The sequence below is a fragment of the Wallemia mellicola genome (assembly GCF_000263375.1).
Source record: "Wallemia mellicola CBS 633.66 unplaced genomic scaffold WALSEscaffold_1, whole genome shotgun sequence".
Taxonomy (NCBI): domain Eukaryota; kingdom Fungi; phylum Basidiomycota; class Wallemiomycetes; order Wallemiales; family Wallemiaceae; genus Wallemia; species Wallemia mellicola.
Genome location: NW_006531958.1, coordinates 253,423 through 274,430, shown reverse-complemented (window position 1 = coordinate 274,430; position 21,008 = coordinate 253,423). Strand labels below are relative to the sequence as shown.

The following is a 21,008-nucleotide window of genomic DNA, read 5'->3' as shown; positions in this document are numbered from 1 at the left end:
AACGAGGATATGATGAACCTGGAAGACATCAGATTAAAATCTACGACGCCGCCACCAAGGGATAAAGTCAGTCAATGGCACAAGCTCAGCTTTGGCTTTGATAGAAAAGTTGCTTTAATGCTTTTAGTAAGGATAGCATGCTAACAAGACTTTAGGACGCTCCATTACCTCCCGTACCACCATCCAACATACCTAATCCTGCTCCTGAGCTCGTACTTCAACCAGCTTCCGAATCCATCAATCAACAGGTATGTTGAATGAACATCTACTTCACGCGTTTTGACGAAATAAAAAGGCCAGGCCCGTTATAGTGCCTTCTGCACCACCAACCGAGTTTACTAAGCCTTCTAACCCATTTATTCAAGTATGTTTTGCTATTACGTCAACTTTTTTACTAATCCCGTTTAGCACCCACCAGCACCTGAAAACCCAGAATCACCTCTTAATGATGATGGGGATGCCTCTTCTATGGGTACAGAGAGACCTGCGTCTGCTATAGAAAGAGCAAAAGATTTAGACGACGTGCCACCAAGCTTTGACGATATACCTGTTATACCTTCCTCCCCTTCAAAATCCACTCAAATGTTGACTAGAAATTTTACAATTAATGATAAAGACCTCAGGCAATTACTTACTGCTGCAACGGATCAGCGTCAAGATAAGACAGTCAGGGACGCTCTGAAACGCGCGGCTAGAGAACGCATTGAAGTAATCAAGCAGCTTGAAGAGGATAGGCAGATGGAAGAAAGGAAGGCTACAGAACAGGAAATACCTCCATGGGCTCAATCAATGTACGAGTTACTCCACCAGACACATGAGAAACTTGAGACACTTAATATTAAATCACCAGAAGGATCCAGAGTGGGTTCACCCTCACCAATGCCTCAACAAGGTGGCATTCCATTAGAATCTATACATGCTAGGACGTTCTCCGCCGACAATTTCGCCGGTCCTACATCACAGCCTATGCAACACTCAAATCAACCTATGGTACTTCCAGTAGGCGAATACGAACCTTATTCAGCGCCTTACCAAGATCCCTACCCAGTAATACCACCTAGCCATTACACAGAGACGCAGAAAGCAGCATCAACAGTTGCTTTACCTGCAGCCGCACCTGTGGATAGCCCACCAACTGAACCGGCACTCCCGGCTTCTTCTCCACCTGGGGAGGAGCATCATGAGCATCATCACCACGTCCATGAAGTGGGTGACCACGCTGCAACTCCAAAGCCAGTTGAACACGTAGATCATGTCTATATTCATAAAGATGATCCAGGTCATACTACTCACGTAATTCACGAATATGTGCCTTCCCCTCCTATGCCGGTCGCACCACAGACGACGCCGGCTATGGACTACGGTGATGAAAACATCACTATCGAGGGTAGCGTCACACCACACAAAGTGCCACAACCGGAGTCTAGTATCGCACATGATTCAGTATATCACCATATCCACCACACACATGCTCATGACCACGGAATAAATGATTATATAGTACCCGAACAGGAGCATCACCACCACGAACACGACCACGAACACCACCACGACCACAGTCATCACCACCATGGCCATGACCACGTCCACCAACATCATCACCATGACACTGCGCCAAGTGTTGCACCATTTGCAAACCATCCATGGGAAAACATTCGCGATCGTCTAAACGCCTGGGCTGACCTTTGGAGTGCACACGCACCACCTACTCAATTAGAGGTTGCGAGGGAGTCAACTCACCTTACTAAATATGTCTCAATGATCGCCTGTGATATATTCTGCACACAAGTGTACAAACGTTGGGTGAGAACCATAGGCGCGCGTTATCCTCCTGTATCCATAGACAAACTATTCCTCCCTCCATCGTTCTCAGAGGTTCTCAACAACGCAGTTGCTAACGACCCATACGCAAACACTTGTCCAACCTTTAGGAGTTTCTGGAACGAACTCGGGTTCGAAGGAGCACCAAAGCAGCTTCTCACTATCGCTTTGTATAGGACGGACAAATATCATTTCCAAATACTCAAGTTTGATTTAGAAGCGGGTATTTTAACACATTATGACCCATTCGATGCCCCAGCATTGGTCGACCCACGGCCGAAATTCTGGTGGAGAGGTTTACGGGAGGCATTCCCAGAGGCTCGTATACCAGAAGATCACCAGTTACAAGAGAGAGTCGTAGCTATCAATAGAGCAAGACCACAAGAGAGGTCAGACGTCCCACTTGCAGCACTAGCCAGCTGGCGTCATATGCTCGTAAATAAGAAACCAAACAAGGAAACAGATTTGATGGCAGTTAGGACACTCATAGCAGCCGAAATAGAGGGTGTGCAGAAGTTGACTGACAGACGCAACAAGCAAAGAGCGAGAAAGGCGCTACATGTGCATAATTAAACTATAGAAGGGAATAGTTGTATCTAAAATATAATCTAATCTATACATTGTTTTTTTATTCTATCAATTGTTAATGCGAGGTTGCGCGCACTACCTGTGTCTCTATCAAATACAGGCAGAAGCTTTACGATTGTGTTTGCTTCATTCCGCGTACGTTCAGATACGTAAAGGAACCTATCAAGGTGGATGAGCGATTCGAACATATCTCCACAGCGCGCTTTGGCAGTCCAGAATACTTTCATACGCCAATCGATAAGACTCCAGAATTCATCATCGATGTCATCAGCTAATTCAGATGGTTCAAGGCCAAGTTTCTCTGCTGCGCCCTGTCGGTAGGTTTCCCAGGATTTGTAATGTCTGTCGCGGAGTTTGCCCAGTCTGTTTTCACTGAAATGAGGTCTACCCACTCGACGGAGACATTCAGCGAGACGAGACCTGCATAGGAGCTTCCACATGGGGGCTCTAGCCATGTCCCAATACTTTTTAGGTTCATAAGTCCAATGAGCGAGCGTGTGCACCGTCAAGCCAAAATAGTCATATTCCCATTCGAATCGACCCTCAGGGAGTCGCTCTATTTGGCTACGTACTTGCTGCGAGAGGGGGAAATTCTTGGCTGATAGTTGATTATAACAGCAGCTGACGAGTACCAATCCATCGTAGTCGTCAACACCATCGAGGAATGCTTCTATAACTTCGACGGAGAGATCTCCGCATGGGTGCAATCCAATGAGTGTGCTACGCTCATTACCGCGAGCTTCCCACTCACGGTTGACGCGCTCAAGGCTTGCCCTATCGAGGAATGCAACCGCGTGGTCCAATCTCCCAGTTGTGAGACCAATATCGCGCTTGTTGGATGTATACTCAGACCGCTGGACATTGTTTGCATCACTGTCTACTGCCAAAACCTGGAAATCAAATGGTGCCCGACTGAGTGTCCGTGAAAGATAACCCTGTCCGCTACCAACATCTATTAGATTCTTGTGATGTTCGAAATCATTTCCAATGAGTGTTGAGAGCCTCTCGCACTCGTGAATCTTCTTTGGTGTCATACCGAGATTATTTACGCTACCACATTTCAAGTTTATCCGCTTTGTCGTTGGCCTCTCGTAGTTTTTGTATTCCCTAGGTAAACCAAGTCTGTTACATTTCCGTATATGATTTTGTAGACTATTTGGCCATTCTTCGCGTATAATACCGATTGCAATCGAACGTATTTGCTCGTCTTTCCATTCATCACTCTCGTCGTTGTGTTTCTCCGCCCAATTCATCCACTCTGAAAAGGCTTCTTCATTTGACCACTCTCTCTGCATCAATCTAGGGCTATCTAAAGGGTGTCAGAGTTGCTTAAAGAACTTACGGTGGGCACTCACTAGTGTGTGTATTAACTAAAGATTTGACGTATTCATCGCTGACGAATTCTAACAAATCATCCAAGTATTTCTCTATATTACCCTCATATTCTGCTGGTATATCCATTTCCGCTTATCGTAGAGAGAAGACAACAAGAAGATAAATAAAAATATTACAATTATGCAGATTTTGCCGCTATATCAAGGGATAATTTAAATGATGCAATTAATGCAGATAGCTGTATAGTCTCAGACGAACCCTTCGATAATCTATGTTCAACTTCAGCGAGTAATTCTAAGATTGCAACTTTCGTAGCTGTAGGGAACTCTATTGTTTGGATATAATCGTATACACCTGTTAGGATATCCTGCAATGCTAATCCATTCTGACGTTTAACTTGATGGATTTTTGAATAACAAGTTGATATTTCGTCTTTGAGGAGTGTATTGACGATATACTCAATGGCTTCTGGTTGAGGAGCTGCAGTGACGTTGTATACATCCTTTATTGATATACGCTCTGGCATACACGCAGTATGACATGCTTGAAGGATGTTCAATGCGCGTCTCATATCACCCTTTGTTAAATTGAGTAACGCTTTCTTTGCGTCATCATCAATCTGTACGGCCTCATTTTCTATAACCTCGACTAGTCTCTTATCAAGGTGTGCATATGGCAATGGAGAGAACCTGAAACGGGTACAGCGTGACATGATAGCTGGGGTAATCTTATTGACGTAGTTACAGATTATACAGAAGCGTGTTGTTGGTGTATAATGTTCGATAATCCGACGTAGAGCACCTTGTGCTTGCTGGGTCATAAGATCAGCTTCATCGAGGATGATTAATTTGAAACCATCTGAGAACAATGTACGCGTTTGTGCAAAAGACTTTATTTGATCGCGCACGACGTCAATTCCTCTGTCGTCAGATGCGTTCAATTCCAAGACATTGCGTTTCCAGTTACCGCCGTAGATTTTCTTAGCGATAGCGAGGATAGTTGAGGTTTTACCGGTACCTGTGGTATTGTGAGAGTTGTTTTTACATGGAGATTCTAGATATACCAGGAGGACCATAGAAGAGAAGGTGTGGTAGACGTTGCTTTTGTATGAATTGATTTACTAGTTGAGGTATTAGGTTGCATTATTTGATCATAACAAAAACCCACTCGTTTGTATAATTTCAGTATGTGATACGACGTCGTCTAACTCGTTTGGTCTGTACTTTTCAACCCTTTGAGTCTTTAAGAATGGAGTACAATTTCTAAGACATTACAAACCAAGGTAAATCAGATTTATGACTGTCTATTTCCATTTTCTCAACCATTCTCTCTCCTTGGAAGTCAACGATTAAGACGCGTAATTTCAAAATGGAGGTTGACAAAGTTAAAATATCACAAAGAGTTATAAATTTATTAAAGAACTTATCCTCAAAAGCGTTATCAGAGACTGCGATTGATTTGATTGATGATAGCAAATCACCGAAACCACGGGGGAATATAACGGATTTATTAGAGAAATACAATATTCATAGAGCTAAACAAACACAAAAAACCCAATTAACGCGTGAATTAACTGCAGACTTCGTGAGTTTTTTTCTATTTTCATACACTCACCGTTAATAGAAATTAGCCATTAGGTTTTACTTATAGACAATTAGCGATCATTTATTTCAATATTTTTAAGGAGAAGCCATTATTACTTGAATGGAAATGCTACAAACTGACTAACTCGAAATCACCATCAATACATGAATTTACAGAGGTTTTCATCAATACACTTAGTGTAACGCAATCTTTTGGACTTTATCAGACATTTGTGCCTACATCAATCATACCGTCGCAATCAGAATATGGTATCGAAGGTACTACTATTTTCACTTTAATTTTTACGTCAATGCAACCTGAGACTTTACCACCTTCTAACCACAGAATTATGTTTATTCCACTTCTAAAGGCCGGCAAAATCCTTATGACCTCCCTTAATCAATCTTTCAAGCCATTTTTCGATAGAGCGCTATTGAATGCATTCGGTCACGCCGAAGGACTTCAATATACCAATTTACGCGACACAAACGTAGGCGCACTTAAAAGCCTTACCCTGGATCCTAAATCTCAAGGTATTTGGAAGAGGTTGACCAATCATTGCGTGAATATTCCAAATCCACTCGAAGAAGCACCTGATAGGATAGACGAAGACCCACTTATAGCAGACCACGAATTGAAACCACCCTCACTTGGTGAAAAATACGACGGTATTATCGTACAATCAGAAGAACGCAACCAAGAAATGCTTAGAAGACAAAGAGAAGCATTGGATCTTTGGGGTGATGGGGACGATTTACCACAGATCTCCAGCTTATCATTTAATGTCCAAATGCCATGGAAAATAAAAGACGAGAAAGGTACTCTCGATTGTAGTTTGAGTTTCCACGGCAAGAATGTTTATGCAGGTCTGAGACAATGGGAGCTCGAAGGAAAAACAACCGAAGCTGGTTTGCCTGGATGGCTAACACAGTCAATGGAATGTGGACAAACTGAGAATCTTCTGGTTAAAACATCACGAAAATCCAATAAATGGACTTACGTATTCGAAGATGAGGAGGACTACGACAACATCTATGGTCCTTTATTAGATAGTGACACCGAGGATGAAGGAACTAGTCAACATAAAAGACGGAGAGATAAGGATTTAGAAGAGAGCAGAAAGAAATCTAAGCAAATAGAAGATCTCCAACAGGAGAGGGAGCAAGAAAGAATAAAATCCAAATACGAGAACCCACAGCGACCAATACAGTCAGGACGTGATGATAACATTCAACGTGCATACCAGATATTTGCTAGAGAAACACCATTGAAATTAAAAAAAGCTAGAGAGGAAATGCAAAAGCAACCACGACCACCACGGCGACCATCATTTAGATCATCTTCTGAATAATTTACGCGTTAATAAACAATCTAATTGCACTATAGTATCAATCGGAGAACTTGTTGTAAAATTATGCATACATATCAGTTAAACATTAAAAATTCCTAAATGCAATTAATGTGAAAGTTTTATCCGGAAAGACGTTCATTCATTGCTTCAATATCACGTTGTTGTTGTGGCGTTGGCTCAACGTTGTTACCACCTTTGTTTACTTGAGCAGTGGCTTGTGCATCCGCATACTTGTCTTCGTGAGTTCTATCGTCAAGGGGACCAGGTTGATCAGTAGTGGATGAAGTAGTTCCAGCAATTCCTGCTGCACGTTGGCCCATCGCTCTGTCATTCAAGCCTTCAGTTGGAATTCCATGTCCTGCTGGGTCGACTGTTTGATAAGCTTTCTTGAATTCTTGTGGCATTTTTTTTTATAAAACGTTAAATGTAAAGTAAGAAGTTTATCTTTTCCCGAATTTATAGCAGCACTCCAATGGATATGTCGAGATGGGTTTTATGTCATTCTGAATCAGACATCGAAACAAATGATGATGACATCGAATGTGATGATTATATGCATGTCGATATAAATTAGATTACATATGGTTTTGAATTGACTACTGACATTGCTATAACTATAACCGCGAAAGGATTATGTAATGGAATGCATGATACTCCAATGATGAGTATAATGGGTATGTCTGAAAGGAATCTATTCAAAAATATACCTACTGTTGCCTCTCAATTAGATAGCTTTTGAGATCTTTCCATCCACCGCCAACTCTAACCATAACTTTCTGTCTGTTAGGTTCACCATTCAGTTGAGCTTTCCTAGTAGCTTTCAACTCAAGTAGTTTACATACAACAACTTTCCTATTATGCGTCGTTTCAAATGCATATTGTGCTTGTATATTTGAAGATGAATCTGGCGCAGGCTTCTTCGTAAGTGGAGGGTCAACCCTCTCAATACCGATACCTAATCCATTTTCATTGTATATTTTTGCGACTTGGATATCTAAAGGATCTTTACTGTTCGGATGGTATGTCGCTAAATCGTTTATAGTTGAAGTACTAATATTGGATGATCTACCGGATATAATCCTCCTTGTACGTGGAATTGGCTCGTTGGAGGCACCCCAGAAAGGTCTAGCTGTTGCTCTCAACTGAGGTTCTGGTGTCATTAGATTTCTACTACCTATATCTGCAAACAAGTGAGAAGAAGACCGCTTTGTCCGTGGTATGCGTGAAGGTGTAGATGCATTCGAAGGCGTTGGACTGTAAGAGCGCGAAGTGGGTGTAGAAGGACGTGGTAACTTTGAAGTGAATGATAAACTAGAAGAAGGTCTCGACGAAGGTGATTTTGATGGTGTAGAGTCAATATTTAATAATTGTAGATTATTTGATAGGCTATTGACATCTTGCATCCGTTGCAACTTAGAATCCAAGTCTAATAATTGATTATCCAACTCTTTCCACCTCTTCTGTAAATCGGCGTGATCCCTCAAACAATGACCATTTGAGTGTTGATTGATGTACTTTGTTAAAGTGTTTAAAACTCTCTGTATTGAAGGGGTATAGTAATTTAATTTAATTTTGAAAGAATTGTAGATGTTCTTGAAATCAGACTGATCGTTTAGGAGTTCCTTTGTGTAGTTGTATGACTTGTCTAGACTATTTAACATGAATTTACATTGATTTGAGGTAGATTGATAGATGATTAACCAATTTTTATCATTTATATCATATCTCAGCTGCTCTATTTCGTTTACCAACTCAATTGGCGTTTTATCGTCGACGATATCGTCGATATCATGTAGTTTATCCTCTATTAGAGTGTTCTCTGTATTCGAGTGTATCAACTCTAATGAAGTTGTTAGAAATGCAAACAAAAGTTAGTAAACTGACCTTGCAACTCGAATAGTCTGAATTCAATCTCCTCTACCGTCGTCATCATTATGGTTAAAATACAACAATTCATTATATTCAACAAAGATAAAGAATTAAAATTAAATTTTATTCTCCAGCCGAACTTCAACTTTGGTCTCTACCTCGGTTTGTTAGATTTTATAAGGAATTTCAATTCAACTGCCGTTGAAGAGTTAGTGACTGATAAGAGAATAAATTACTTTAGAACGCTAGAAGAGCGTGATTTATTTTTCAATATCGTTTGTTTCGCTTTCTGTTATCAGCCAACGCTCACCCGTTCTTCAGGTTATACCCTCAGATAGCTCAATATCACAACAATCGCAAGTAAAGCATCTCATAGACAGCCTCGATAGTCCATCGCTGAAAGATACCAATTGGAGTGATCTATATCAACAAATATCATTAATCTAATCGTTGTACATTAACCCATTCATTCAGTTTATTCAACTGTATCGTGAAGTCGCTCAAGATATTCTCACTTAGCTGCTTTATTGATAGTTTACTCTTGTTTTCAAGCCTTTGTATTATATCTTTTGCCCTTTCCGTTCTCTCTTCTTCACCTTTAATTGAAATCAACATTGTCTTCATAGAACGTGTCTTTCTCGACGATTCATTCAAGCTTGCTGTGGATATTTGTGAAATTTCGGTTATGCTAGTGAGTGATTCTTGTATGTAATCATCGACTAGTCCTTCTAGTGAGGGTATACTACTTTTTTCACTTTTCTCTGTCTTCTCTGCACTATCTTCTTCATCCTCTGGTATAATATCTAATTGATGATTTTCATCATCATCTAGAGCGTCTAGATTACTTAACGTCCAATCATCCTCTTTACTTAACTCCTTATCTAATTCCCATAGTTGTCTGGATTGGTCGTCGCGTATTTTTGCTGTTTCTACTAGCCTTTTGACTATAACCGTAGCTGTTGATTCTAATAACGGTAATCCACTATCGATGTCTTTTAACTTTTTGAGAAATCCTGCATTCATTTCTATACCATTGTTGAGTTCTTTATTGTATTCGTCTAACTTATCACTATCTATAACATCCCGACTCTCATCTGAGCTATCACTCAAATCGTTATCTTCAACAACATTCACAGTTGCAATATCTGAACTCTCTGCAGGCTTTTCTTCTTGCTCTGGTATATCTTGAGTACTGCTACCACCAAATGCAGCTGCTAATTCAAACGCTAGTGAGTTTCCTGATTGCATTTGATTCACCGATTCCATACGATGTGATTCCTCAAGCAAATTTCCTTGGCTGCCTTCACCAAGATCGACCATGAATGGGTCTGGTCCGTCTTCGTACTCCTCTGCCATTTTTATCCCCTCGTGGTGGTTCGAGCTTGAGTGTATGTGCACAGGAGAACTCAAAATGACGATATAGTCGTTTATTGTAATATAAATATACCTTTAATTCTTAGTTCTTTATTTTTATTTACTTTTTTCACTATCAAACCATCACAAAATATCAAATCATTATATAACAAAAAAAACCTTAAGAAATTGCTCTGCATTATACAAACACCCAATGTCCAGATTCTCTCAACTTGCTATTGAGTTCATTAGTTGGGAAATCCTTACTGAATACACTGGTGAATGGCCCAACACTTTCCTCTTCATTTGTCGACTGTGTGTTCTTCTCTAAATTGTATTCTTCAATCAAATAACCCAATCCAGATCCACCAACGGTTGTTAAGTATGTGTCGAACCCTGCTTGTTGAAGTTTTTGAAGTGCATCACCTAGCTCTTTTTCATCATAATCATCTGGGATAAGTGTGACGGTGCAACCACCACCACCAGCTCCAGTTAATTTCGTCTTCAAATTGTATGCTTGCAGTTTCGATATAATTATTTCAAGTGTTGGATGACTAACACCAAGTCTGTCGAGATGACCATGGTTGGTTCTCACAAGCTCACTCAATCCATTGAGTAATACGTTTCTATTGAGATCTTTATCATTGAAACAACGAACGGCTTCATCAACTATACCCTGTATTCCATCCATAACACCTTTCACTACTTCTGGTTCCTCCTGTTTAAGTTTAGCTACGCCTGCTATTAGTTTCTTGGCATCCCTATCAACGTTTGAATTTGTCAGGAGAAGTTTCATACTCTTGAATCCATTGAGGTTTATCATCGCCTGATCCCTGACGCGAGAGTATGAGATTGCACCACCAAATACAGAAACGCTATTGTCAATACCAGATGGCGTACCATGAAGAATCTTTTCTGAAACGAATGACCACTTGTTGACGTACTTTGCTATATCATCATTGATGAACCTTCTACCATCATGGGAAATATGAGTAGCGTTATGTGTGTGCTCAATTGCGACTTTCTTTGCTAAAATCAAGAGAGCAGTTGATACACAAGTTGAGTAAGCTGCTGATGATCCCAAACCCGCACCAATTGGAATGTCAGAGCGTGCACTAAATGACACAGCTCGACGATCATTGTAGCAAATTGACATATAGTGATGGAAGAAAGATATGATAGCTCCCCGAGCTTTGCTGTTGAATTTCTCCGCTGGGAAGTGGTTCTCGAGAGCTGCAACGAGCTCGTGGTCAATATCAAGGATATCATCATGAGCATTCTTTACAGCTTTCCAAGGTAATGCTTCAATTTCCAAGGTAACGTCTGTGTCGAGATCTGGGAACGAAATACTCAATGAATTGTCTGAGCGTGGAGATAAGCATCCATAACAGCGGAGATCTAGTGATGATGCTATTGCAGTCTACATCAATGTTAGCGGAGTTGACTTGTAAATGGTAAAATACTTACAACACCATAGACGACAGCATGTTCACCAAAAAGAATAACCTTTCCGGGTGCTGAAACGACAATGTTTCCACCTTCTTTCTTGGTCTCTGCGGTTGATGCTGCTTTGACAGTTGGTTGTTCCTCAAACATTGAGCATTTCTCCCAAGCCATTGCACGCTCTTCACCGATGCGTTCGAGAGATCCAATTTCAGAACTCCAGTTTTCTTCAGCTGGAGTGAATCTTGTTCTGATTGCACCTGATTGCACGAGACTGTTTTCAAGATCATCTATCAAATCTTCGTAATCTTCAATACCAACACAGAGTCTAATCAAATCTTCAGGAAGACCCCTTTCAGCTCTAAGATGAGCAGGAATTGAAGCATGAGACATCAAGCAAGGCATTGAAATTAATGAATTGACAGCACCGAATGATACTGAAATACCCCATAATTTAGCACTTCCTACTATCCTTTCACTTGTCTTTATATCTTTGGTTTCAAATGATAAGACTGCACCTGCACCTCTGGCTAATTTGAAATGTGTGTCATGACCAGGGTGATTTGAAAGCCCTGGATAATGGACAACAAAGCCGAGTTTATTGAGGAATGAAGCAACTATACGCGCAGTGGCTTGCTGTCTGTCCATTCTAATAGCAAGAGTTTTCAATCCTCTCAGCAATAAGAAAGAATCGAATGGACTTAATCCATTTCCAACAGAGTTTATAGTGAATCCCATATGCTAAGTTGATGTTAGAAAAGAACTAATCAATTATTATACTCACTTTTGCTAAATCATCCCTGTTACAGACGACTACACCAGCCATGAGATCATGATGACCGGATAAATACTTTGTCGCACTATCGTATACGATATCGGCACCAAAGTCAAGTGGGCGCTGAAGATAGGGACTCATCATGGTGTTATCAACGACAATTATTGCATCAGGACAGCTAGCTTTGACTCTATCGGCAACATCCTTGACATCACATATCTTGATAAGAGGGTTTGTTGGGGTTTCGAGAAGAACCAATCTTGTTGTGTCCTTATTTAGATATTGCTCTACTGTGCTTGGTGTGCATGTATCGATGTGGTGGACGATCACACCTGCATTTGACTTGAGGTATCCTAACAACCTGTTAGTACCACCATAAAGATCATCACCAGCTATAACTTCATCGCCAGGTTTAAGAATACGTGCGATAATGTCTAATGCTGCCATACCACTCGATACGGCGAATGCATGTTTTGCTGAGCTGATCTTTGCTAAATGGTGCTCTAAGTGAGTTCGTGTTGGATTTCCAGAACGTGAGTAATCGTATTCACCGTTCATACCCTTAAAAGTAGCCGATTGATAAATTGGTACGGAAGAACTATTGTATTGGTCCTTCCCTGCATTCGGATTGTCGATAGTAACGCATTCTGTAGAGAATCTGTACTTCTTAGTCGAAGACATTGATGGACTGACGGAACGTGATGGCTGTACAGATGTAGGGAGCGTTGCTACTGAGCTGCTCAAATCACCTTCCATGATGGTCTGAGTTGAAGGTGTGATCATTAACGAGTTGAAACATTTTCAAGCGATTTTGAGTAGAGAGTAGTAGTTTATCTAACATATCCTTTAATTACTCTAAGAACTCACTCTGCCCCCTATGACTCAACTGATAACAAACGCAAAGTATCGGTATTATTAATAAAAAGTATGCATTTATCATTATATTATTTTACTCCTTTTGAGCTAATTGATTCATTATACGTTCGTTAACAGACTTTAAATCTGTGTTCAATGTTTCGGACTCTTTGAGTTTTCCCTCGAGTTCTTTGATGCCTGGGGTTCTTCTTTAGTCTTTATAAGCTTACTATAGAAATTACTTACGAGGATCTTCGGCAGGTGTAGCGTTCTTGATTTCCTCATTCTCTCTAGAGAGGTTGTCGAGCTGTTCTTTTACTAGGAGATGTCAATTGGGGTATGATATAACTGGTACACTAACATTGAGTCAATTGCACATCCTTCTGCTTACTGCTTTCTTCTATTTCTGCTCTATCGTCGGTAAGCTTGCGCAACTCTTCAATTTTGCTCTTCAACTCGGCGTTTTCAACTTGTGCCGAGTCGTTGACTGTACGAGCATGTGCTTCGAGTTCGTCTACACGCTTGTTAGCCTCCTCGAGCTGAGTGGTAGCTTCGGTTAAGCTCTTCTGAGCACTTTCGTGGCTTTCACGCAAACTGGCGAGCTCCTCTTCTTGTTTGGCAGCTTGGGCAGCCTTCTCAGATTGTGAACTAGCTTCAGCTTCTTGCTTGTTCAATTGCTCAGTTTTTATGGATGCCAATTCATTCTGCAGGCGCTATTTTGTGTTAGATTAATCAGACTCTTGTGATTTACCCACTTGAATTTCTTGATTAGACTGCTCAGCATGTTCCGCCTTCTTGTTGGATTCCTCAAGGGATGATTTAGCAGATTCGAGCTCTTCATTGAGACGCTGTGATGATTTAATAATACGGCAATATAACAAAGAAGACAAACCTTCAACTCCTCGGCATTAGCAGAGGCCAACTTCTCTTGATCGCCCGCTTGGGTCTTAAGAAGCTCGATCTCTTTGTTGAGACCTTCAACAAGAGCCTTGTTCTCGTCAAGTTGTTTGACAACTACGTCATGATTGTCTTGAACTTCCTTCTGATCTCCTTTATGTCCTGCAAGCTGTTGCTCTAGCTCAGTAATGTGTGCTTTGAGTTTTGCAACTTCAGCATCATCCTTTGGAGGTGCGCCAGGTGCCGCAGGTCTTCTAACGACGCGTGGAACTGGCGGTTTGTTCTCTTTGACATTAACGGATGGGCGTGTAGTACCGATAGTTGTCCTGCGGGTTGCAGCACCAGTGGTTGGAGTTGGACGACTGGTCGTACCGGCGGTTGGGGCTCCTGCTGGACGAGTAGTCGCTGGTCTGGAGACAGATGTACGTGAAGCATGACCTGGACGTGCAGCACCATTAGCTGGTGCCGTACGAGTAGTTGCTGCTGGTCTGGTAGTAGATGTCGTTGTTCTTGTAGCTGTTGTCGCGCCTGCTGGTCTGCGTGCAGGTGGGGCTTTTCCGTCTCCAGCTGGTGCAGAAGCGCGTACAACGCGCTTGACAACCCTTTTCACAGTTTGCGGCTTCTCTTGTGCTGATTCTTCGGTATTTTGCTCAGCTGGTGTTGTCTTTTTATCATCTGAGTTTGCGTTTACGGTATTTTCTGCAGTCTCTGCAGTTTGTGTTTCTGTTGGTTCTGAAATAACCTTCTCGGATGAATCTACCGCGTCTGTCTCTGCATTCTCTGCAGGTTGTGAACTCTCTACGGGAGGATCTACTGGAGCCTCGACTGTAATTTCTTCTTCTTTGTTGATTGTCTCAACTTCTGTCTTTATTTCTGGTTGCTGTACGTCGACGTCTGCCATTTTTTCTCGTTTTGATTTTCGTCGTAGAAGTCAAAGCGAGCGGAAGTCAAAACGGTGATGGAATGACTGTGAGTGAATGTATAGACACTAGTAAGCAATCTAAAAGCTCCACAGTTGCTCACAGCGCATGCTTCAGAAATACGCTCTCTCCACGCTGTTCTCAAATCGATTGGCTTTTCAAAGGTACGCGCTTGAGAATGTGTACACAATAGCTCACAGTGTGTCCAGACAGCTATTCTGCATATTAGAGAAGCGGGGCTGCAACTCTCCGTAGAGGTTGGACTCGAAATGGTTGCTAATGCCTACATACCGTCATCATACTTTGATGAATACACGTACAACAGCGACGAAGAATCAATTAGTATGGAAATTTCTATCAGTTCGTTGATAGAGACTATGAATATCTATGGTACAGCTACTTTCACGTCCGATTTACATTCTTCTGAACAGGGTGGTTTAATTGGTACGACTCAGCTAAAGTTGAGCTACGAAGGGTATGGTTACCCATTGGTATTAGATATGTGAGTATGTTGTATACTTCTGTATACATGATCTTAGACCACGCAGAATCACACCACCATTGGATCAACAGGATGGTAGCATATGGGCACCGATGACAACGGTAGAGCTCAAAACATACGATAGAGATGACAGGGATATTCTTCCCTTTGATCATGAGAACCTGTGAGTCGTTTTCTGGTTAAACTGACGTCATATAATTGACCAGCCACTCAGACAAATGAAAGTTATCATGCACTCAGGCTGGCTCTTAGATGCGCTGTCGGCTCTCGACCCCCATGTTCAGGTTTTAACCTTGACGTCTCCAGCTGATGCTAGTAGGAATGCAGCTGCACTCAGATTGTCGGCAATATCAGAAACAGCTTCGCTAGAATTCGACTTCCCGGAGACTGAAATGGCTGCCACACGTGAGGATGGACCTATTGACAGTATATCCAGATGGATAGACGGTATCGTCAGCGAGAAATACAAAGCAAGTCACCTCATGCACGCCTTGAAGGCTATACAGGCGTCTCACAAAACATCCCTTCGTATAAATGACGATGGTGTGCTTAGTTTACAAGCCATGGTTCTTGACGCCCACAAAAAGCAGGCGTTTGTCGATTTCGTCGTGAGTGTGTCTTCTCTTTAGTAACAAACTAACCCTAGACAGTGCAGACCAGTGGAAGCTGATGAGGATGACTTTTAATAACGCGTTATTGTAGCACTAATTGTATTATACTTCTTATTCCATTACCACCATGTCAGAGAATAGATGCTGGATATGTTTAGTGGACAAAACAGCGGAAGATGACCCCACTGAGTGGTCTACACCGTGTAGCTGCTCTTTGATTGCACACAAGGATGTTAGTCCATTGCATTTATAACGGTCTCGTGCTAACAACATAAAGTGTCTTTTAGTTTGGGTGCAGTCGAAGCTAACGGACGATCCAGAGTCACCCGTATCCTGTCCACAATGCGGTGAACACTATACTATCGCTACAAAATCACCTGCTCTTCTGCGTCCGATGCGAATAGCAGATAAGCTCATCAGGAGAGTATCTCCACTAGCGACTTTCGCAGGTGGGTATTTCACCCAATCAAAATCATTGACTAATAAATTACAAAGGGTTAGGCGTTGGATTATCGGGTGTCGGTGCTTTGTACGGTGCAGCCGTAACTCGTGCAGTTCTGGGGCCACTGGCGGCAGGACAGCTACTAAACAAGCCCACATGGTCATGGACTACGTGGTCTAGTCTCTCAATTGTCCCTTGGGCTATCATGTTCTACAATTCCGAATTCCCGGACAAATTCCCAGCAACGTACTTCTTTGTGATACCTTATTCCTACTTTTTCCCACTCAATCCAGTCAACGTTAGCTGGCCACCGTCCCCATTGTTGACACTAGCATGTGTGCCACCAGTTAGAGCATTATATGGGGCTTTGAGGACACGATTGAATGATTATTTCTTAACATCAAGGGATTCATCCGCTAGAGGTCCCCGTAGGGAGACATTTAGCATAGCTGGCGCTGAATTTCAGCTACAGTACGGAGTCGCAGACGAGGATGGCAATGTCGCGAACAACAACAATGAAGAAGAAGACGTACAGTTTAGATATAAGCTCACTTTATCAACCATTTGTAGATACTTGACAACAACACTAGCTTGGCCATTTGCTAGTAGGTTACTTTCAGATTTGCTACTCAATTTCCGCTTTTTACATCCTTTATTCGGTTACAGTCAGAAATTAGTATCACGTTCAACTATAATTCCATTATGTTTACGTCAATCACAAAATTGGGAATTCGCAAATGATCCAGTATGGTTGAGAACAGCTATCGCAGCTGCATTTATTACATTTGCTGCCGATGCTACAAAGATCTTGTTCACAAAGTTAGAACTGTTCGAAAAACAGAGTAGATCAGTCGAGAATAAGAAAATCACAAAACCATAAGATGGTAAACAAAGGATATTTATTAAGGTTTTCATTTTTCATCATGCATGCAACATCATCGAATTTATGAACTATCTAAGCAATTCAATTTCTGTTTCTGATATCGTAAATGATTCTTCCTGGAATTCTCCCACCTGATGTCTTCTTGCTTGGTGTTTTGGTAAGTAGTAGACATCTGATTTACAATTGTCTCTTGCTGCTGGTTCTCTAGGTATGAGTTTACCTGAGCTGTGCGGAGTTTTAAAAATGAATCAACGTAAAAGTCGACAATACCCACAGGAGTGGTCCGACGAGGTTGTACGAGTACCAGACTTCGTGAATCTTATCACCACCACCATCACAATGGATTGTAGGTTCATGTCCCTATTTGATGTTAAGTCAGACTATAAGGGAGTTATAACACCTACAAATTCCTCCTTTAATGCCCTTTTTATATCTGCGAATTTGTATTTCCTAGTAGACGAAGGAACAATACCTTTCTTCTCCAGAAATCTGTATGTAGGCAATCCCTTATACGTTTCTACAATCTTCTTGAAGTAGTCTACCAATACATTAACAGAGGTACCGTTGTCCGTACGACAGGAAGGCTTAAGAGTTGAATAACAAGTACCATGTTTGTTGTACTCGTGTTGCCAGAAATAATCATTGTGACCTCTATTATCAAGCCAGAATTCATTCATTTCATTATAGAGTTCAGTTTCACCAGCCGCTAAGATAGATGTTGATATGTTATGTAACATCATACTCTTATCGCAGAACTGAGAGTATGAGCCATCGCAGTGATCTGACCATAACCCATGCAATGTCCAAGTGTCTTCTCTACCTTCGTATGGCGAATAATGCTGAATGTCGTTTGTCAGCTGACGATGTCATCGATATTGATAAAGGCGCTCACCCAATCCCAGAACTGACTGAATAGATAGTTAGGTGATAGTCATATTTATGTATTTATTTACTTACGTTAACAGTATAATACCGTTCGTTTCCGTACAGCATCCGTTATCAACGTGGCTGGATGAGCAACTAACGGGCAAATCCTTTGGACATTGGTTAATGTCCTTGTTCTCTGGTACCCTCAATACCCTAGCTGAAGCTATTCCGAACAATAATGCGTATATTTCTAATTTCATTTGACTGTTTTGATTAATTCAGTTTAGATAAGGGGTGCCGATAACTGACAGCTCAAAATAAAAATGCATATCGTACAAGTGCTTTATTTATTATTCCACCAGGCTAGCATACCTCTGTAGACGTTATGCATGTACATACTCCATGGTCTCCAGTTGTACTTTGTAAGAATCGCAGCTATACCGACGAGTCCACCACCGACTGTTAAGGTCAAGGAGAGCAGATGAAGCATACTCCTGCTGCTTGATCTTCCACTTAGAGGGAGCGCTTGACGAGGGTTACTGGCTACACTGCACAATGTCTGGAATATACCAGCCGTTTGGTTCGTCTTGATGCTGACAGCTATGGGTACTGGGAGGTTAAGGCGTCTGCAGTAAACGTCTGGCTGCACCTCATGTCGCTGTTTTTGTCAACTCAGTTATTCTACGAAGACTTTTGACGTACCTGTTGCGCAAGATCAAGGTCGGATTTCGTAGCTACATATACAGATGGTATACCATCTAAATTGTAGTTTTGATGTAGGTTGCTCAGATAGCTGAAAGAGTTAGCATCTGAGCAATCGTAAACCAAAACAATGACGTCAGCCAATTGCAATTTCTTGCTGTTCTTTAGGGTGGTCGCTTCAAATTCTTGACATACGAGGTACTTCTCAGCTCCGCCCTCCACTTCAACAGAGTTAACGACACTCAGGACACCATTCGTTGATGTGTGCGTTCCATTAAATTGCTTGTTAAGCAACGACCTGAGCAAGCTTGTTTTTCCTGATCCAGGAGCACCTAAGACGTATGCCAAGAATACATTGCGCTGTACCTTGCCTACTTCTCCTTTCCTCCTTCTGCGTGGTGGTGTTGTCTTCAACGCACTCGTTGAATCCTGTACCGGCGCATTGGATGATGGTTCATAACCCAGGTAGGCCAAATATGCCAGTGTTGTTTTGTGATCAAGAAGAGTTGTCATGCTTAGTAGATTATGTAAGAGAGGGAACCGGGCGTAGTATAGACGTACCTCCATTGCGCAAGCCAACCTTGTAATGTTACTGCACCTTTCTCGTCTGTAAGAGTCGTATCTGGGAAACCCTTATTCATCCATGGATTTCCTGGCGAAGTCAAAAAGAGATCGCTCAATTCATTTTCCGATAACGCGCCATCTTTATCCTAATAAGTTGTAAGTTGGTGTGGACTGAGCTAAATGATACGCACTATGTCAAATTTCTCGAATATTTCTGTGAAGAATGAGTATCCATCTGGAGACAATTCAACGGATGAATCTGCATTGACGTCGAACCTTGAATGTATATTAGAAAGAACATCTGTATCAGAACCACTCACTTTGGATAAAGGAATTCTTCCTTCAATCTCAGATCTTGAGCGTAACCGAATTTTCTCAAGACAGTCCAAGTGGTTTCAAGTCTGCCCCTTTGGATGAAAATAGTATGCAAAAGGATGAAGCCAAGTTCTGTAAGTGCAAGTGTGCCATTGGATACTTTTGACACTGTTTGGTTTGAGTGCTGGCTGACTAATTCCATGATGGCATCCAATTCGGACTGTTTAAGGGGCGTACCGAAACATTTCAATTGAAAGCGATTAAGCTCAGTAGAGTCCAGTAGGTTATCTTTGTTAGTATCACATAGTCTGAATATCCTAGATAGTGCTGATGCGGACGCTGGTTTGAGCGTGTGCTGTCTCGAATCATAGAGTGGTGCAGTAGGGTGAAGTACAGCTCTCTGAGCAAAATAGAAGATTTCGTTGATATTTGTTTTTGTCTTAGCTGATGCTTCTACGCAAGTTTCGATTTCCTGAAGGAATTAGTCGAGTGAATGAAGAAGGAAGACATCAACGAACCTTGAATTCCTTCATTATGGGTATAATATCGGTATCAAACGAATAGTCAGGGTTTGGAGAGTCTAACTTATTACCTATAAGGATGATAGGATTGTTTATACCGTTTGACTTGAAGTAACTGAGCCACTCCCGTATATTCGAGTGCGTCTGGCTATCGCTTATCGAGTAAACCAAACAAATAACATTAGATTTCTTTATCTCCCGCAGTAGATTGTCCTCATTTGTGTCTATTATGTGCAAGTTGTAGTCCAACTCTATGACGACTTCAGGTAAACACGGCTGGATTGATTCGATGAACTGATTTTTAATTAAATTCGTTATTATCGTCGATTTACCAACGCCTTGGTCTCCGCAAAGGACGCATCTTATCTCTTTCATCTCGACCTTGATGAGTGAGTGGAATAGAAGAGTGACTGCAGTAATTTACTTTTAAATACAACAGGTTATATACAGAAACTGCTTATTAGGGGTGTTAGATCATTTGATGATAAATCAAACGAAGTTATCCAGTTCGATAAACCTATCACTATCATTTGTGGTCATAATGGCAGTGGAAAGACTACAATCATAGAATGCCTGAAATATTCCACCACTGGTTACCTCCCTCCGAACTCAAAAGGTGGTGCTTTCATCCACGATCCAAAGTTAGCAGGTGAAATGGAAGTTAAAGCACAGGTCAAGCTCCGTTTTACGTCAACAAGTAAACAAACACTAACTGTTACGCGTAACCTTCAAGCAACCCAGAAGAAGACGTCCGGTTTGACTTCAAAAACATTAGAAGCAACACTTCAGGCGATCGATCCAGTTACGAAT

General features: G+C 41.5%; 12 protein-coding genes across 12 annotated transcripts; 3 read left to right on the top strand and 9 right to left on the bottom strand.

Moving 5' to 3' along the window:
• Window positions 1-12: 12 nt before the first annotated feature.
• On the top strand, window positions 13-2,460 carry WALSEDRAFT_66864 (hypothetical protein; the record flags this gene model as incomplete). Its single annotated transcript, XM_006955761.1, has 4 exons — window positions 13-108; window positions 156-248; window positions 296-364; window positions 409-2,460. The coding sequence occupies 4 exons, from the start codon at window positions 13-15 to the stop codon at window positions 2,392-2,394; spliced, it is 2,244 nt and encodes a 747-aa protein (XP_006955823.1). The 3' UTR covers window positions 2,395-2,460.
• On the bottom strand, window positions 2,430-3,876 carry WALSEDRAFT_66863 (hypothetical protein; the record flags this gene model as incomplete). The annotated part of the gene is made up of 2 exons (XM_006955760.1): window positions 3,765-3,876; window positions 2,430-3,718 (listed from the first exon to the last, which is right to left on the bottom strand). Exons 1-2 carry the CDS (start codon window positions 3,868-3,870, stop codon window positions 2,430-2,432), a joined length of 1,395 nt encoding a protein of 464 aa, XP_006955822.1. The 5' UTR covers window positions 3,871-3,876.
• A 39-nt stretch (window positions 3,877-3,915) lies between these two features.
• Window positions 3,916-5,094, bottom strand: WALSEDRAFT_34503 (P-loop containing nucleoside triphosphate hydrolase protein). The gene is made up of 4 exons (XM_006955759.1): window positions 5,023-5,094; window positions 4,912-4,976; window positions 4,808-4,864; window positions 3,916-4,761 (listed from the first exon to the last, which is right to left on the bottom strand). The coding sequence occupies exons 1-4, from the start codon at window positions 5,067-5,069 to the stop codon at window positions 3,923-3,925; spliced, it is 1,008 nt and encodes a 335-aa protein (XP_006955821.1). The 5' UTR covers window positions 5,070-5,094; the 3' UTR covers window positions 3,916-3,922.
• A 5-nt stretch (window positions 5,095-5,099) lies between these two features.
• WALSEDRAFT_66861 (hypothetical protein) lies at window positions 5,100-6,763 on the top strand. Its single transcript, XM_006955758.1, has 2 exons — window positions 5,100-5,328; window positions 5,375-6,763. Exons 1-2 carry the CDS (start codon window positions 5,113-5,115, stop codon window positions 6,677-6,679), a joined length of 1,521 nt encoding a protein of 506 aa, XP_006955820.1. The 5' UTR covers window positions 5,100-5,112; the 3' UTR covers window positions 6,680-6,763.
• WALSEDRAFT_61813 (hypothetical protein) lies at window positions 6,758-7,083 on the bottom strand (the record flags this gene model as incomplete). Its single annotated transcript, XM_006955757.1, has 2 exons — window positions 6,758-6,774; window positions 6,813-7,083. 2 exons carry the CDS (start codon window positions 7,081-7,083, stop codon window positions 6,758-6,760), a joined length of 288 nt encoding a protein of 95 aa, XP_006955819.1.
• WALSEDRAFT_66859 (hypothetical protein) lies at window positions 6,956-8,612 on the bottom strand (the record flags this gene model as incomplete). Its single annotated transcript, XM_006955756.1, has 2 exons — window positions 6,956-8,519; window positions 8,564-8,612. 2 exons carry the CDS (start codon window positions 8,610-8,612, stop codon window positions 7,387-7,389), a joined length of 1,182 nt encoding a protein of 393 aa, XP_006955818.1. The 3' UTR covers window positions 6,956-7,386.
• A 348-nt stretch (window positions 8,613-8,960) lies between these two features.
• Window positions 8,961-9,925, bottom strand: WALSEDRAFT_59041 (hypothetical protein). Its single transcript, XM_006955755.1, has one exon. The coding sequence runs from the start codon at window positions 9,902-9,904 to the stop codon at window positions 8,987-8,989; it is 918 nt and encodes a 305-aa protein (XP_006955817.1). The 5' UTR covers window positions 9,905-9,925; the 3' UTR covers window positions 8,961-8,986.
• Window positions 9,926-10,048: 123 nt separating this feature from the next.
• On the bottom strand, window positions 10,049-12,873 carry WALSEDRAFT_30772 (cystathionine beta-l). The gene is made up of 3 exons (XM_006955754.1): window positions 12,129-12,873; window positions 11,369-12,085; window positions 10,049-11,321 (listed from the first exon to the last, which is right to left on the bottom strand). The coding sequence occupies exons 1-3, from the start codon at window positions 12,798-12,800 to the stop codon at window positions 10,101-10,103; spliced, it is 2,610 nt and encodes an 869-aa protein (XP_006955816.1). The 5' UTR covers window positions 12,801-12,873; the 3' UTR covers window positions 10,049-10,100.
• A 277-nt stretch (window positions 12,874-13,150) lies between these two features.
• On the bottom strand, window positions 13,151-14,676 carry WALSEDRAFT_66857 (hypothetical protein; the record flags this gene model as incomplete). The annotated part of the gene is made up of 5 exons (XM_006955753.1): window positions 13,151-13,292; window positions 13,336-13,687; window positions 13,730-13,822; window positions 13,867-14,525; window positions 14,547-14,676. Coding segments are annotated over 5 exons (1,314 nt in total), but the record flags the coding sequence as incomplete, so codon positions are not given.
• Window positions 14,677-14,812: 136 nt separating this feature from the next.
• WALSEDRAFT_59040 (hypothetical protein) lies at window positions 14,813-16,022 on the top strand. Its single transcript, XM_006955752.1, has 6 exons — window positions 14,813-14,840; window positions 14,887-14,955; window positions 15,001-15,293; window positions 15,340-15,456; window positions 15,508-15,901; window positions 15,944-16,022. Exons 1-6 carry the CDS (start codon window positions 14,835-14,837, stop codon window positions 15,977-15,979), a joined length of 915 nt encoding a protein of 304 aa, XP_006955814.1. The 5' UTR covers window positions 14,813-14,834; the 3' UTR covers window positions 15,980-16,022.
• A 1,217-nt stretch (window positions 16,023-17,239) lies between these two features.
• On the bottom strand, window positions 17,240-18,365 carry WALSEDRAFT_30770 (ribonuclease T2). The gene is made up of 5 exons (XM_006955751.1): window positions 18,187-18,365; window positions 18,122-18,137; window positions 17,634-18,068; window positions 17,504-17,589; window positions 17,240-17,454 (listed from the first exon to the last, which is right to left on the bottom strand). The coding sequence occupies exons 1-5, from the start codon at window positions 18,354-18,356 to the stop codon at window positions 17,298-17,300; spliced, it is 864 nt and encodes a 287-aa protein (XP_006955813.1). The 5' UTR covers window positions 18,357-18,365; the 3' UTR covers window positions 17,240-17,297.
• Window positions 18,366-18,387: 22 nt separating this feature from the next.
• WALSEDRAFT_59039 (mitochondrial Rho GTPase) lies at window positions 18,388-20,586 on the bottom strand. Its single transcript, XM_006955750.1, has 6 exons — window positions 20,196-20,586; window positions 19,683-20,149; window positions 19,554-19,638; window positions 19,360-19,508; window positions 18,799-19,312; window positions 18,388-18,754 (listed from the first exon to the last, which is right to left on the bottom strand). Exons 1-6 carry the CDS (start codon window positions 20,571-20,573, stop codon window positions 18,440-18,442), a joined length of 1,908 nt encoding a protein of 635 aa, XP_006955812.1. The 5' UTR covers window positions 20,574-20,586; the 3' UTR covers window positions 18,388-18,439.
• Between the last annotated feature and the right edge of the window lie 422 nt (window positions 20,587-21,008).